General features: G+C 42.8%; 1 protein-coding gene across 1 annotated transcript; it reads right to left on the bottom strand.

Moving 5' to 3' along the window:
- Window positions 1-1,954: 1,954 nt before the first annotated feature.
- LOC123452082 (DNA-directed RNA polymerase 1B, mitochondrial-like) lies at window positions 1,955-15,412 on the bottom strand. The gene is made up of 19 exons (XM_045128660.1): window positions 14,430-15,412; window positions 13,322-13,537; window positions 13,069-13,199; window positions 12,794-12,857; window positions 12,622-12,680; window positions 12,073-12,190; window positions 11,736-11,849; window positions 11,514-11,645; window positions 10,999-11,415; window positions 9,584-9,634; window positions 9,394-9,464; window positions 8,792-8,876; window positions 4,989-5,141; window positions 4,818-4,892; window positions 3,993-4,082; window positions 3,828-3,875; window positions 3,446-3,560; window positions 3,235-3,338; window positions 1,955-2,729 (listed from the first exon to the last, which is right to left on the bottom strand). The coding sequence occupies exons 1-19, from the start codon at window positions 15,276-15,278 to the stop codon at window positions 2,619-2,621; spliced, it is 3,003 nt and encodes a 1,000-aa protein (XP_044984595.1). The 5' UTR covers window positions 15,279-15,412; the 3' UTR covers window positions 1,955-2,618.
- Between the last annotated feature and the right edge of the window lie 438 nt (window positions 15,413-15,850).

The following is a 15,850-nucleotide window of genomic DNA, read 5'->3' as shown; positions in this document are numbered from 1 at the left end:
GGGAAGAAAACCCAGCAAACCCACCTAACCGAAAACCAACGAACATGCCCCCTTTCCTCCCAAGCCGCTCGCGCGGGCGGCTCCAGAGGAGCCAAACCCTAGCGAGCAACCCCTAGCCCCATGATCATCTGGTTGCCGCCGCCGCCGGTATTGGCAGTGCCCGACCATCAAGGGCGGCGGGTGTGGTGGGTGCGCCCGTCTAACAGGCTTCCCTCGCGCGGGGGCGAGACGTCAAGCGGGCGGCCCAGCGGGATTCTTCCACCGCCGGCCGAAACCCTAGCAAGCCCCTCTTCCACCCATGACGTCGTCTGCTAGAGGTGCGGCAGGTCAGATCCCCTTCATGTGGTTTTCTTCCACTCTGCATCTGATGTGTGAGTGTGTACAGACAGTTGCTCTCATCTCAGTTCATCTACTTGTGTGAAGCAAGGGGTGTGAGCCATGGAGAAGCTGCAGCAGGTAGGTGGCAAGCCACCACTTCCACTCCTCTCCTCTCCCCTCTCTTATTCTCCCTCTCTCTAACCCCTGACTTTTCTATGTAGGTACAACTGTAAGAGGAGAGGATGTGGAGCAGCAGACCAAAATCCATACATCTTCACCTCCCACCCAACACCAACGTAGTGAGCTTCCAATGTACTTGTTACAATTAAGTAGGCATGCACTTTGTACGTTATGTGCTTTAGTTTTAGATGACATTCAGTTTTGTAAAGTCCAGTCCCCTTTTCCTCTCTCTGATTTAAACATGAACAAATTCACGAGGTGTGCTGAGAATGATCTCTATATGTCCTGGCAAGATAGATGGCAAAGTAGCTCCATTGTGCATGTCGATGAGACTTACCCGAGACTTCTGTAACACTTGGAAGACGATTCATCCATTCAAATTGGATATGGCTTTCTACATGGCATGCGGTATTACCTGCCAAATCACTCATAGGCATACATATTTTTAAGTATGGTACCCAAGTGATTCAGCCATGACCTGTTCTTGAAATTTATTTATAATAACTATTCAGAACACGAGCAGTTGATTTTCTAGGGTGAAATATGACAATGAAGCTGGGAGAAGAGAGCCTGACTAGGATCCATGAACATGATGTGCATCGAGAGATGGTATGACTTCTCTAGAGAACCATCTTGATTATTCCTTTTTCTCCATATATAGCTGACCATTGGCGAGGTTATTCAACAGTGACAGAACACACTATCATGTTCCCAGAATATTTTGGTCATTTTTTTATTCTGTAAAACAAATCATTATTTAAATGATGATAAACTGAAGTTTAAAACATATACAAAGAAGTAGAAAAACTAAAAGTTCCTTCGAGGCCATAACCCCTCATGTTGCATTCCCCTCACGTCTTTGCCAATGACCATGAAGGTCATGCACTTCACTTGCATAAGATACAATGAGCTTTCATGTTAAATCTTCAACAAAATAAAATCTAGGTGACAATTCCAGGTTTATTAGTTTGTATATGATTACATATGATGGTTTATAAAAGTAACCAACAAGGTATAATTATGTTCGTTCTGGACTAATTATGATCAATTTCGGACGTAACCAACAACGTATAATTAATTTCAAACGTAGTCGAGAAGGAGCTACTATCTCGATTGATTATCTTCGTCCTGGACTAATTATGACCAATCGTCCTGGACTAATTATGACCAATTTGAGAAGGAGCTACCATCGCTGTTTCAATTACAGGGGTTTATTGTAGTTCTATCAATAGACATAGAAGTTTCTTACTACTATGGATTTGTATCAAAGATTAAGATGCTGGTTTTATATCCATTGTCCGCTTGGCACAACTTTTTTGAATAAAAAATTGATGAAACTTGTACATATATTCTGATCAAAATTGGTGAAGTAAAATTAATGGCTCTTTAACCAATTACCCTTGATCATTGGTTCAATTCTATATATTTGTCAGCCCATGGCAACACACGGGTACTATAAAGAGGAAAACGGCTATTTCACTTTATTACTATAGATAATATCTTACAACCACAATGATAATTATGAATCAATTTTCCAACAGTGTTATTTTGCACCCATCAGATTCCCCGCTCTATAAATTAAGCAAAACAAGAAAAAAAATGATAGGTTAGTGAAGAGGCCAAAAATTACATATAATTACATTTACAGGAAACTGATGATCTGTGAGTGAGCGTGCTACGCGTGAGCCTTGAGAAAGGGGGAAAACGGGCACAAGATAAAAACTACACTATATCACAAACTCAGGAAAAAGCTCCACAGCAAGTGCTTCTTGGTCACGGTTTCCACTTATTTTGAATGTCACTATCTTCAACCTCCTCCTGGACAGCTCTGTTTACTGCCAGCTCCTTGGCAGTAGTAATGCAACTTGCTTATGACTGGCGATGTTGAAACCATGAAATTCTGCAGCAAAGCAAGAGCGTCTTCTGTGCACCTCTGTAAATCCAGTCTTGCGGGATTATCTTCATGCAAGTTGTCCACAGGTTGACACGTCAATCAGCAAAAGAATTAGCTTCATCATCTGAGTCAGTCACTCATGTACTTCCACGGAACTTGAGATTTCTGCAAGGCCACAGCTGGGCAGCTGAGCGAAAAATAGGACAATGTGCCCGCTGCAACCACGCTAGTTGAAGAAATACGTAGACTGGAGAACATCCTTCATATCAAAATTTCCCCTCTCTGGCAATGGTGGGAATTTTAATTTAGGGAAAGATGTCTCAAAGCTCTCCAAGAGCTGCATCAAATATACTGTGTTAACAAACTGAATGCATAGTCTGTCATGAGTTATGACATTTGTTATTGGACAAATACGAAAATAACACATAGAACAGCAAGCTCATGTGCTCTACATGGTAAAGCATGGAAACAGAGCACAACAACAAGCTATCATGATAGTCCTAACATACTACTAAATGACAAACCAATACGCATGGAAATGAAGCCCAATCAGCTAAGCCACGCAGACAAAGAAGATATAGATAAATAAGTAACAACAATAGACAGTGGTTTAGGCTAGCTAGTATTAAATGCAATGCACCCTGGACAAGGGAACACTTTAAGTGTACTCAACAATCATCGGGTAAATCACGAAACTAAGAATACTGTAATAAGTACAGGAGAAAAGCATATCTGCAACTTTCAAATAAAAATGTATCGCACGAGAAGAGTGATTGTCAAATATATGTGCAAATACATACCAAAAATATGCATGCAGATAACTGAGATGGCAAAATACATACATTTTCTAAAATAGGCGCATCATACAGTTCCACAAACTTTTCCCGAAGTATCTTGTTCATTGTATCAACATCACAAGCATGGGTCCAATATGAATCATGAACTCCTGCATAGATTTTAAATATACATAAATGCTAATAGTAAAATACACAGACGCAGCCAAGTATCCCACAAATACTTTGGCAGATAGTAAAGAGAATACAGAATACCGACCTGCAAAGTATAGGCCTTGCTTTTTGCAAGCAACAGCAGTCATCATCATATGAGAGCCATCAAGGGAGTGCACAAAGTTTGGAGGGAAAGCTGTCCTCTGCCGCTTCACCATAACCTGATCGAAAGATACACGTTCATCTAGCATACTCAATAGATCTATCAGATTCAAAGCATATGGTTGATAGTACATTATAACAGTGGCAATGCTGCGATGAGGAAAATATGTTCAACGAAACAATGTGCCCAAGTATGCAAGCAAAATTCAATTACCCACTTCCTGCCCAATTACCATTCAGCAGACGGTGGCATGAAACTGATCAGGCAGTCAATGTCCCATTGTCAATAAGATGAACTCAACTATATCCATGTAAAGAGGGCATACCTTGTCGGTTTCTCGTTGAAGGGTCAGGACTTGTAACGAAGTTTTAATCTACAAGGAGAACATCAAGAATACCGCATTGTTATGCACATGTTTAATTTCTCTTTAAAATAATGTGGCGGCAGTAATCAAGAGAAAGTGAGGAAACAATTATACTGGAATACGTACAAGATGCCTCCCTAGTTTGCGATATGGTTGAACAACTGGAAGTCCCAGAGGGGTCTTCCATCTCACAGGTTCATTTTCACAAGCTATAACCTGCCATACAAGCCACTGCTCAGATGTAATCTTAAGTTGTAGGTCAACAGTCATGACAGTATTTGAGGTTTTATTTGATCTTATTTATCCATTTTATGTTTTCATCCCTCAGTCTCCGCTGCACATGGCGCTGCCTTTTCGAAAGCACTCGTTTACTTCTGTTAATGAGTGTGGCGGACTTGTAGTTAGCTGACAGCATTATTTATTCAGATAAAACAGAACTCCATCCGTCCCATAATGTAAGACGTTGAGGGAGTATAATCCTACGGAAATTGGTTAAGACTCCCCTAACTCACAAAATATCACAGCACTGAATAGAAAAGCACTACAACGACAAACTGGCTCTTTGTAACGAAGGATGTGTGCCTCTGTAATGAGTATAAACAAAAAAAAAAAAACATTCTATCTGTTGGGGCACTCACAGGATGCCAACGGAAACAAAGTTTAACATACCCACCCAATGTTTTCTTTTCAGCATGTCCCAAATAAATTGAAAAGGAAGAAATTTACAATTACTAACTATTTTCTTATAGAAAATCAACCACAAGACAATAGATCACATTTTGCAGCTTCATTCAATAGCAAATCCATGATTACCAAACAAAAATAGCAGTACTAATACTATGAAGCAGACAAAAACTGATATTGAAGTGGATTTCTGATGCCAATGTAATTACAGCATCAAAGAATCGCATGCTGTTCAGACAGGAACAGACATGATACTGCAAATGATACCTTGGCACAGTCTCCAAGCCAGTTCATGATACTACGAGCAGCTTCGAACATCTCACCAAGTGCTGTAAGCGTGACCTATCCAGAATTGAAAGAAGAAACAAAAAGGTGGTTCAGTTCAAGGTGCACATGTTAGATGAAGAAACAAAAGCTTCACTGAATAAAGCATTACACCTTAGCAGCATAGCATGATGCACCAAAAAGTTCCGAGTCATCAGCAATGACCCCCCTCTCCTTTAATCTTCTTTTTATTTGTTCACGTGCTCCAACGTAAGTCACACCATACACAGATGTCATCACTGTTTGTTTTACCAATTTCCTATCCACCTGTATATTTCACAAATAAGCACATAAAATTTTACATAATTTACCTGTATTATTGGCAAGTCTACGAGATATCAACTAAAAGCAATTACAGAAATCATATGTAAAATAGCTAACACAAATTTTATTCAGGACATTAGGTAAACATTAATCTTATGACAGCCCAATTAGTCAGCATGTGTTGAACCGGTATGGGCCCAAGCCCATCAAGCTTTGTCACTTAGGGCTCAAGCCCATGTGGAGGTGCTGACCGAGAAAGGGGCATCCAGTCCTCCCGTTCCCATGAGTCCTCCAGTTCCCATGAGCCCTCCCGTTCCCATGAGAGCCGCCACATACACACACGGGAGAAAAAGAGTAAGGCGAGTTGCTAGAAAAAAAGCTCGAGCAGTCTGAAGGTACTGCTCTCCCTCTCAAACTCAACATGGTATCAGAGGCCAGGTCGCCGGCGACAACGGTGGTCTAGGTCACCGGCCGGTGGTGAGGTCCGGCGAGAGGGGTGCCGCTTGCATCTGGGCGTGGCAGGAGGCGACGAACTGTACACGCGCGGAACCTGGTGGCTGGCGACGGCGGGGCTAGGAGGAGTCTCGGCTGGCGCAGGAAGTCCAGTGTGGCTGCGTGAGCTGCTGTTGCTGCGCGGGAGGAAGCAGACGAGCTGCTGTGGCTAAGCGGGAGGAAGCAGACAATCTGCTGCTGCTGCACGGGAGGAAGCAGAGGAGGTGCGGCTGGCTGCGGTTGCTGAGGGCTGCTTCTGCTGACTCTGCTACTTCTCCTCTCGGTTGCTGATTGTTGCAGATTGGTAAAGGAAGGAGAGGTGACGAACTGCTGTTGTTCTGCTGGAGAAGGGTGCGGCTGTGTGGTGGTGGCTGGGACTGCTGCTGTTTGCAGAGGAAGGAGGAAGAGGCTATTGTTGCTGCTTGCACTTAGTGCTGCTGTGTACTGTGTGATGTTGCTGCTGGAGCTGCTGTTGGGCATCTGATTGCTGGTTTTGCTGCTGCTCAAAGTGGACGAGGTGTTGTGTGTTGGAGCTGCTGCTGCTGATTGTAGAGGAGAAGGGCTTGAGGGGGAGAGCCTCATGCTCAAGGAGAGGCTCTTCCTGATGGAGCAGGAGGTCAGCAGGGGATGCCGTCTTGTGACCATCAAGGCGCGTTTTGCAGGGGCAGATGGTGCTTCTGGCAGCACCAAGAATGCTGTTGTTCTGGAGGAGATGGGTGATACCATAGCAGGGGCTGGCAGCGCCATGTCTCAACGGCAGCCACAAGTGCCACAAGTGCCACAAGTGCATAGCTCATCTGACACACGTCTGGTATATTCACGGCGGCAATCACAAGTGCAGGGGGAGCAGTCAGTGCAGGAGGAGCAGCAGGGCAGTGATGCAAGCTCATCAGACACAGTGGAACTTCCTATTGCGTTGCGAAAGGGGACACGTGAAGCGCACAGAAGGCTTTACCACCAGATGTTTTTTATCATGACATTGGAAATTTTGTGTCTTATGAGGCTTTGTCTCCTTCCTATAGTGTTTGTCGCCTCTCTTCAAACTGTGTCAATTCCAAAGGATTGGAAGGCTGCAAAGCAAGATCCGAAGTGGGGTGAAGCAATGATAGAAGAGTTGGAAGCATTGAGGAAAAACAAGACGTGGGTGCTAACCACATTGCCAGCAGAAATAAAAGCTGTGAGTTGTAAGTGGGTCTATACAGTGAAGCAGGATCCTGAGGGGAAGGTGGAACGGTATAAGGCCAGATTGGTCGTCAAAGGATATAGTAAAACTTATGGAATTGACTATGAGGAGACGTTTGCTCCTGTGGCAAAGATGAACACAGTAAGGATATTGGTTTCCTGTGCTTCAAATTTTGGGTGGAAGTTGCGTCAACTAGATGTTAAGAATGCCTTCTTGCATGGTGAAATCCTTGTATGGACTGAAGCAATCACCGAGGCCATGGTTTGATAGATTCAGGCGTGCTGTTCGTGGTATGGGGCATGGTCAGTGTAACGGTGAACACACAGTGTTCTACAGACACTCTCATCAGAAGATCACCATTCTTGCAGTTTATGCGAATGACATTATCATCACTGGAGATGACAAGGAGAAAATAGAGAGATTGAAGGGGTGTTTGAGCAACGAGTTTGAGGTAAAGGATTTGGGTAACCTAAAATACTTCCTTGGTACTGAAGGGCCTGGACAGAGAAGGGAATATATTTGTGCCAACGGAAATACACCTTAGATCTCTTGAGTGACATGGGCATGATGGGATGTCGTGCATACCCTACTCCGATTGAACAAGTCATCAAGTGACAGCACAATCAGGAGAGCTGGTGAATAAGGAAGATTATCAGAAACTGGTTGGGAGATTATTTTACTTGTGTCATACCAGGCCTGACATCGTGTATGCCGTGGGTGTGGCGAGCAGATACATGCATGAACCAAGGAGTGGGCATCTTGATATTGTGCACAGAATTCTAAGGTACTTGAAGGGGACTCCGGATAAAGGGTTGTGGTTTGCGAAGAGTGGACATCTTGAGGTGGATGGCTATTGTGACTCTGATTGTGCCAGTTGTCAAGATGATAGAAGATCAACTTCTGGCTACTGTGTGTTTGTGGGGGGAAATTTGGTGTCATGGAGAAGCAAGAAACAGACGGTTGTGTCTAGACCAACAGCCGAAGCTGAATATAGAGCATTATCTCAAGGGTTGTGTGACATGCTCTGGGTGAAGTACCTACTGAGCGAGTTGAAACTTCTAAGGAAGGGGCCCTTGAAGGTGTGGTGTGACAATCAGTCAGCTATAGTCATTGCTAATAACCCAGTTCAACATGATAGGACAAAGCACGTGGAAATCGATCGCTTCTTCATTAAGGAGAAACTTGATGCTGGGATCATCAGCCTTAGTCATGTCAGCTCTAGGCAGCAGTTTGCAGATTGCTTGACAAAGGGACTGGGAACAAAGGATTGTAACTTGGCATGTGACATGATGGGAATGATAGATATCTACCACCCATCTTGAGGGGGGGTGTTGAACCGGTATGGGCCCAAGCCCATCAAGCTTTGTCACTCAGGGCCCAAGCCCATGTGGAGGTGCTGACCTAGAAAGGGGCATCCAGTCCTCCCGTTCCCATGAGAGCCGCCACACACACACACGGGAGAAGAAGAGTAACTCGAGTAACCAGAAAAAAAGCTCGAGCAGTCTGAAGGTACCGCTCTCCCTCTCGAACTCAACAGCATGCTTATATACCAACTCAATATATATGGGCTTTCTAAAGTGATGTTTCAAATAAACTTCATCTAGCATAATAACTGAGCTAGGTTTGTACTAATCCCAGGAGTTTCCACGTGATTTTACAAATTTGCACTATGCTGAGAAAAAGTAGGTGTTGCTCTAACATTTTAAAGAATGTGGTACCCTTCAATTCCTTAGGCTTTTAGTATGCATTATCACAGAATAGCTACACTGGCAAATGTTACAGAAAACAGTGTAACTCTAGGTAGAACTGTTGATTTTAGCATAACATCAGCTGTAGATTTTTACCAGGTGTCAGCTTTAATACAGGTATGTATAACTTGAAGGTAGAGAGCCGACCAAATAAAAGCAATCTTGAACACAGAGTATTTTCATCATACAAGGTAAAAGAATATTTATAAAGACTGGCTTAAAAACAACACCTGATCAACTAACAAGCGAGCACGTGCTGCATCAGCATCTTTAGCTGGGTCTTTTTGTGCATCTCTCTTCATAATTTCCACCACCCTGGATCACAAGTACTAAAAATGTAACTCCAGATCACAAGTTGAAGAAGATATTACATCCATCACATGTCAAGATGGATAAACTGAACCCTGACTTAAATCTAGATTTGAACAGTTAATTGGCTTGTTGATAAGGCACTGCCATATTAAAGATACCAAGCAGGACCCAATTATTTCATAAATAAACACATGAACAGACAGTTTAAGCTTGTTTGAATCTGTATACGATCTGTTGTCTACCCAAATTCATTTCAGGAACACGTATAAATATGAGCATATATAGGTACTTTGAAGTTTGACTCCATCCATGACTGGTACTTTTATGAGAGAAGTAAAAGAATATTTTTCGGACCATAATTGTTGTGAATTATAAGTCAACAGAAAAGTGGGTGTATAAGATTGCTCAGTAACTAGATAGGCTGATAGGGTATGGCATACAGACAGCTACAAGTTAAAAAGGAATGTTGACTCTGCCCATTGAGGCATCGACACTACGTTCAAGACAGAATGACCTCTACCTGGCAGCTATTCCAGAGTAAACATCTGCAGGTTTCTCCCCGGAAACTAAGTTGACAGCAACTGCACCCAGCTGCATGAAATTGATGAAAGAAATGATTACATACTTCACTGGCCAAATATTAAATATTTCCCATGCCAAAAAAGAACTTTGATAAAGCCACAGCGTAATTAATAAAAATATGAACTGACCTTATCCCTTCCAAGAGCTGCATAGTGCTGCAGGCCATTACAAGAGCCATCCTGAAAAAGAAAACATAATTATCATAATTCTGCTCCAGCATAAGCACATAACCGATCACCTAGACTTACTATAAAATGTTAGGTGGGCGATTACATGGTTTAGCAACAGCACCAGATATCATGTCTTCTCTTGCGTAAATGTTTAATGTTCTAGTTACATATTATAACATATAGCACACATAACATTTCAAAAACTTCTGAAAGGAGAACACACATGTGCATGTGTGAATACTATGTGCAGTTACACAAGATTGTACAAAAACTATACATTTTGTGCAGCTACACAAGTAAATGGTAGACAGTATGTTCATATTTCTCTTCATTCTCTGCAGAGAGTATTTGGCACATGCAAATTTATGCTTTTTCTGGATTTTCTGTTCGAACTTAGAAATAATGTTTGGTTTTTTCTTCAGGAAAGCTCATAATCCGTGTCCATGCTACTAATCATATCTTAGGTCTCCTATAAAGTATATATTTTCATTGTTACAACATTATGTAATCAAGATGAACACATACGACTGAAGTCAATGCTAACAGCTGTGATCTACCATACCATTTTAAACGCCATTGGCTCCCAGTATTGCATCCAAATGACTTAGTAGAAGTAAGCATACTCATTGAGGAGCATGAATCCCAATAGATAGATGCGGATAAAAGAGACAGCTAGAGGGCAACATGAGAGAAATGGGATAGTTTGGTTTATTTTTGCTTGTTTTTTACCCGTCCCATAATATAAGAGCGTTTTTTACATTAGTGTAATGTAAAAAGTGCTCTTATATTATGGGACGGAGGGAGTAAGAGATTACCATCCCTGTTTAACGGAGACAAAGTGCCTAAATAAATTAAATAACTAAATTCTAACATATTACAACTTCAATTAAAGCATTCTATCAAAACAAAACAGAACTCTCAACAAATAGGTATGTCCTTCTTGGACTCAACTTGTATGTCCTTCCTATACTCATGCAGCTGCTGCTATGCCATAAGCCCATGACATGTTTACCAGAAATTAAAAATGTTTATTTGCGCAGATCTTGCCAAGAAAAGTAGCTCATAATCATATGCAGAAGAAATTCCTTGCCCTCAAGATAAACAATGTATTCAAGGTTTATTTATACATCATTTTGTCAGGCAATGCCCACAAGTAGATCAAACTACAAATATGTTTGGCATTAGTTATACTTTTCTGGAAGCTGTCAGAGCATGTCCTTGTTTTATATTTCAAGCCACAAGAAACAAACATGGCTAATTTTTCCTAGCCTAGCAAAGCAACACGGAGAACTTAACTAAACATGACAATTATTGCAGGAAAGAAATTAGATTATCAGAAGAAAAATTATATACCATGGACAAAATATCAGTACCTGGTGCACAGGAATATGTGAGATCACTGTTTCTGGAGAGGAGCTTCTTAAAGCTTCATTAAGATCCATGCAAACTGCCAGGCATTGGAACGGATCCTCTGCCTCAAGCCACCATCGCTTGCCTTCAAGAGGCCTGTTAGCTGAGTCAAATATGTCCTCCAGGTGATTCTCAGTAAATGCAATCCGGCCATCATATGATAACTTGTCTACACCTCCACCATATAAATTTGCTAGGTGTATCTTCAGCCAGCGCAAGCCTGATTCACCAAGTGGTCGACCTTCAGAAAACTCCAACACTCCACGACAAAGATCTGAACCCAAGTGATTCAGGTAAGGATGCATTGGATAAGCACGGCCTCTAAAATCAAGGTTGTGTGGATAGTAAAACCCCACTTCTTCCTTCATTTTGCGAGCTACCTGTTACCAACAAGGGTACATTAGATGAAGAGTAAAAATTGAGTAAATGATGCCCAGCTCAACCATTAACAATAGCAAGAACCCTTATAGTCGCTTACGGCGAGTTTAAGCTCAACATCACATCTCTGAGAATGTCTTTCACTGTTTTCCTTCTTGGCTGACCTCATGCTCCACCTCCACTTCTTCAGCTCAGCTTCATCTTCAGTGTCAGGCTTCTCCGGTAGGGAAACCTAGAGCACATAAAAAAAAGTTAGCATATAAAACAAGAATGCCATAGTATTCATAAGATGAAATCCAGAGAGAAAAAGATGGCAGCTCACATCAGCACGATCAACCAAGTCAGCAAGTCGGCCACCACTGGACCAAATTCTGTCAACAATACTAAGAACCCTTTTGTTGACCCTCCACTTGGTGCTCCCAAGATTATCCAAGGCCTGAAACCAAAAAGGCATCAATTGATTATATCACATAGACAAAGATGCTTAGCAAGAACAGCCATCAGCGTGCCAATGTGCAAACAGCATATTAACAAGAGAAACAGCTATCTGCATCAAGTGTGCTAAAAAGAGATCCATGCATGTGATCTAGAAAACGTATTTCAATCTTAACTATTCATCTAATCTGTGAAGATGATATAAACATGAGGCAAAAGAATACCTCAAAAATTGTTTGCATCTGTTCCTTTGGAGCCTTCTTTACAGCCTCCCTTTGTTGCCTAGCTCCATGGGTGCGCATCACATAGGATGGCAAAAATAAATGTGCACCCTTGTCATATCTGTAGAAATTGCTAGTAGTTAGTTCCCATAACAATTACTGGGATAATTTTGCTACTCAAAATTAGGTATAACATGGGTGTCGCTAGTAAAATTAGGGATAATTTTGTTACTCGGAACCATTAATTAGTACTCCCTCCGTCCGGAATTACTTGTCACAGAAATGGATACAAATGGATGTATCTAGAACTAAAATACATTTAGATACATCCATTCCTACGTCAAGTATTTTCGGACGGAGGGAGTAATAATCTAACAGAGCAGCATCCACTCTTATGAACCACAACACACTGAAATCATCGAGAAGGGGACCATTCAGATTTGTGATTACACTCAGCTACTATGATGTAACCTAACACACTTGAAGAACAGTCGAGCTATCTAGCAACATATATGCAAATAATTGTGAGGAACATGGATAAGCAGTACCAACCCAGTCCAATTGATCGGCGGAATCAACATAGGCATGTAAGGTATGACCATATGCTTTGCCTGTCACAGGAAATATTTCCATGGAAGGATCAGGGAATGCAATATTCTGGAAAGAATATTCTGATGAAGAAAATCATTGCACGTGTAACAGAAGGAACAACTCAGTGACTCACTGTTCTATCCAGGCCTTGTCGAACCAGTGGATCGCACTTGATCACACCATATCGTCGACTTTTCCTATTTACGTACAAGGCATTAGAGAAAGCATGAGTTAGAACAGAGAAGCATCCCTTTTGGGGTAAGAAGGTACTCCCTCCGTCCGGAATTACTTGTCGCACAAATGTATAAAAATGGATGTATCTAGAACTAAAATACATCTAAATACATCCATTCCTATGACAGGTATTTCCGGACGGAGGGAGTATTAAGTAAGAGTTGACATGATTACTGTTCTCTTGCCACAGTTCTCATTTCATGCGTGAAAGCAGGTCGAATTTCAGGTGTACTATCTCCAGACTGACTAGCAGGTGGTTGTATATGGGCCGTTTCAATAAATAGCTCAATCAAACGGCTGCCAACCTACAAAACGGCAAAAGATAATATAAATATATCATTAGTTGAAGAAGTAACACATATATCAAATATATCTTTAGTTCAAGAAGTAACACATATATCAACGAATAATTAGAAAAGGTGCATACTTTTGCATGAGCATCTTGACCCCATGGCCTGGTGCTATCTTGCTTCTTCACTAAATGCCTGACTTGCCGTATCTTCTGCTTTTTCATCAGATCAGTGACTTTCTTTCTTAAAAGCTGTTGTTCTTTGGCGATATCTGAATCCCCTGGTTCTACTACTTTATCTACTTCTTTAGTGTTCTTTTTCTTTGTCTTCTCTAGAAATTTGTGGATTCGAACCTGGTCAAGGACAAGAGGAAAAACATTACAATTACTCGTTAGTAATGTATACTAACGTACCACACTAACTGTTGTCACCATAACTGGTGCAACAAAAGAAATAAATGCCAGGTTAACAATTGACTGAAAATTAATGCAAACGCCAATGCCAGGAAATAGCAGCTGACAAAGGTATCTCTTTCTGCCCCCAAAAAATAAAGGCACCTCTTTATGGCACAATGTCAAACATATGTAAGACAATGGTTCAAAATTTATACTTAGAATGGTGCATTCAAAGAGGGTACACCTAACAGTTAGATTATCGATAACAGTAATGATGCCTGGCCCTAAATCATTCCAAGGCTCATGAGTAGGTATTTAGTCAATCAAATCATGTATATATTTTGACCCATTTCAACTACATTTACATAATCTCTTTAAAGGGTACCTTACCATCAGATTCAGAACCACATACTGTTTCCAGAACTCATCAATTGTTTACTAATACTTCCAACTGTAACGAAATATTACTTTAATCTTTTTTAGCTCCAGATGTACCTAACCTACAGTGTTTCAATAACCCAGAGTTCATCGGGGAATATATTCAGCCTTACATAATGGCATACCTATACGAAAGAAAACGTAAATTGGTAATTTCAGACATGTCATACCCTCTAATGAATAATAATGGTGCTTAGCACTAAATTATCATAAATCTAAGAGAAACTATTTACTAAAGACGTCATTTTTCAACCTTAATTGATAAAAAAAACAATGATTTCAACCACCAACACTGGCAACCTAGTGGTCACTTGAGATTAGTAAGGATCATCACTGCTAATTCATTAATGTAACAACCATTTGGGCATGCAACTGCACAACTGGAAACAAAGAAGAAGCTTGAGTGCCACACCTCATGCTCGACTGCTTCACCGATCTGGCAAGCGGCCTGGATCACACGGACGCTTCCATCGCCACTGCCAGTCATAAGCAGCCCCATGAGCTTGTGCATGGTGATAACGGCCATCATGTCGGCAGGAAGCATGTTAAAATAGGGGGCGTGGGAGGCGCGTGTCCCACGCTCGCCGACAAGCTCCTGCTCTGCGATGATCTGGTCCCTCAGTGGCTCGAACCAGCCAAGGAAGAGCGACTTGACATAGGGCAGGTTGGGCGCCAGCTTATGCTCGCACATGTCCGCGAGCAGCTCGCGGTACTCCTTGGCGGCCTGCTCCCACGCCTCGGTCTCGATCCGGATTTGCCGCTGGCGCAGGGAAACGTATTTGGAGTATCCAATGCCATGCTCGGCCGCCAACTCTGCCAGCTGCCTCCCCTGCCCACGCCCCCTCCTCCGCTCCTTCTTCCCCGCCTCACCTGCGGCTGCGGCCAGCGGCTTTGGATTGGGGCCCAAGCGGACGATCTCGTCGGGCGCGTGGTGCGGCTCGTCCACCTCTTCGGAGGAGACGGCCTCGGCGGCAGCAGCGGAGGACGACGCGAATCGCGAGGGGGGATGCCCCCACAGGAGGCGCGCCGGAGGGAGGATTCCGGTGGCGGCAGCGGGGGCTGGAAGGAGCAGGCGGTGGAGAGGAGGAGGGGGAAGCTGCGGCGCGGAGGCGGAGAGGAGGGCGGAGGCGAGGCGGCGGGAGGGTAGGCGGCGCCACATGAGGGCTAGGACTTTGGTGGGTAGGAGGACGGGGGGAGGAGGAAGAGGCGGCGACGGCGGGGAGATGGCTGTCTCGGCGGCTGGAGTTGGGGCGGTGAGCATCAACTGGAGGCGGCGGGGAAGGGAGTGGAAGACATGGGGAATGGGGGATGTGGCGCCGCCGCCAACGCAGGAGGGAAGGGGAGGTTGGGCGAGGGGGGCACGCCGACTTCGGGCTTGGGCTAAAACCCTTGCGTGCGCCTTCGTGCGCGGTTGATTTGGGGTTTAGGATGGAGATCGTTTCCCGGTGTCCTCTCGCTTCCTTTTACCTCAAGCAATTTCAGACCAGCCACAACAATGGGAGTAACATCTATATTTACTCCCTCCGTTTCTTTTTACTCGGCGTATAAGATTTGATCAAAGTCAAACAACATAAAGTTTAATCAAATTTATATCAAAAAATATGAATATCTACTATATTAAAATTATATAGTATGAAAATACATCTCATGGTGCATCTGATAATATTGATTTCATGTTGTGAATGTTGATATTTTTTAATATAAAGTTAGTCAAATTTTATAAAGCTTGACTTTGACCAAACCTTATATGCAGACTAAAAAGAAACGGAGGGAGTACTAGTTAGCGTGCACGTGCAACGCACGTCTTCATTTTCTTGTAAAACATGATGAAAT

The sequence above is a fragment of the Hordeum vulgare genome, chromosome 5H (assembly GCF_904849725.1).
Source record: "Hordeum vulgare subsp. vulgare chromosome 5H, MorexV3_pseudomolecules_assembly, whole genome shotgun sequence".
Taxonomy (NCBI): domain Eukaryota; kingdom Viridiplantae; phylum Streptophyta; class Magnoliopsida; order Poales; family Poaceae; genus Hordeum; species Hordeum vulgare.
Note: the sequence above shows the minus strand (reverse complement) of the source record. Positions and strands in the feature narration are given on the sequence as shown.

What these genes read in the sequence shown, in the direction of transcription:
- LOC123452082 (XM_045128660.1), bottom strand. Translation starts at nt 15,278, where the DNA reads ATGCTCACCGCCCCAACTCCAGCCGCCGAGACAGCCATCTCCCCGCCG. An exon ending in CAGCTCTTGGAAGGGATAAG is followed by an intron (nt 9,465 to 9,583) that starts GTCAGTTCATAT and finishes AATTTCATGCAG; the next exon opens with CTGGGTGCAGTTGCTGTCAA. An exon ending in CTCGCTTGTTAGTTGATCAG is followed by an intron (nt 5,142 to 8,791) that starts GTGTTGTTTTTA and finishes TGAAATATACAG; the next exon opens with GTGGATAGGAAATTGGTAAA.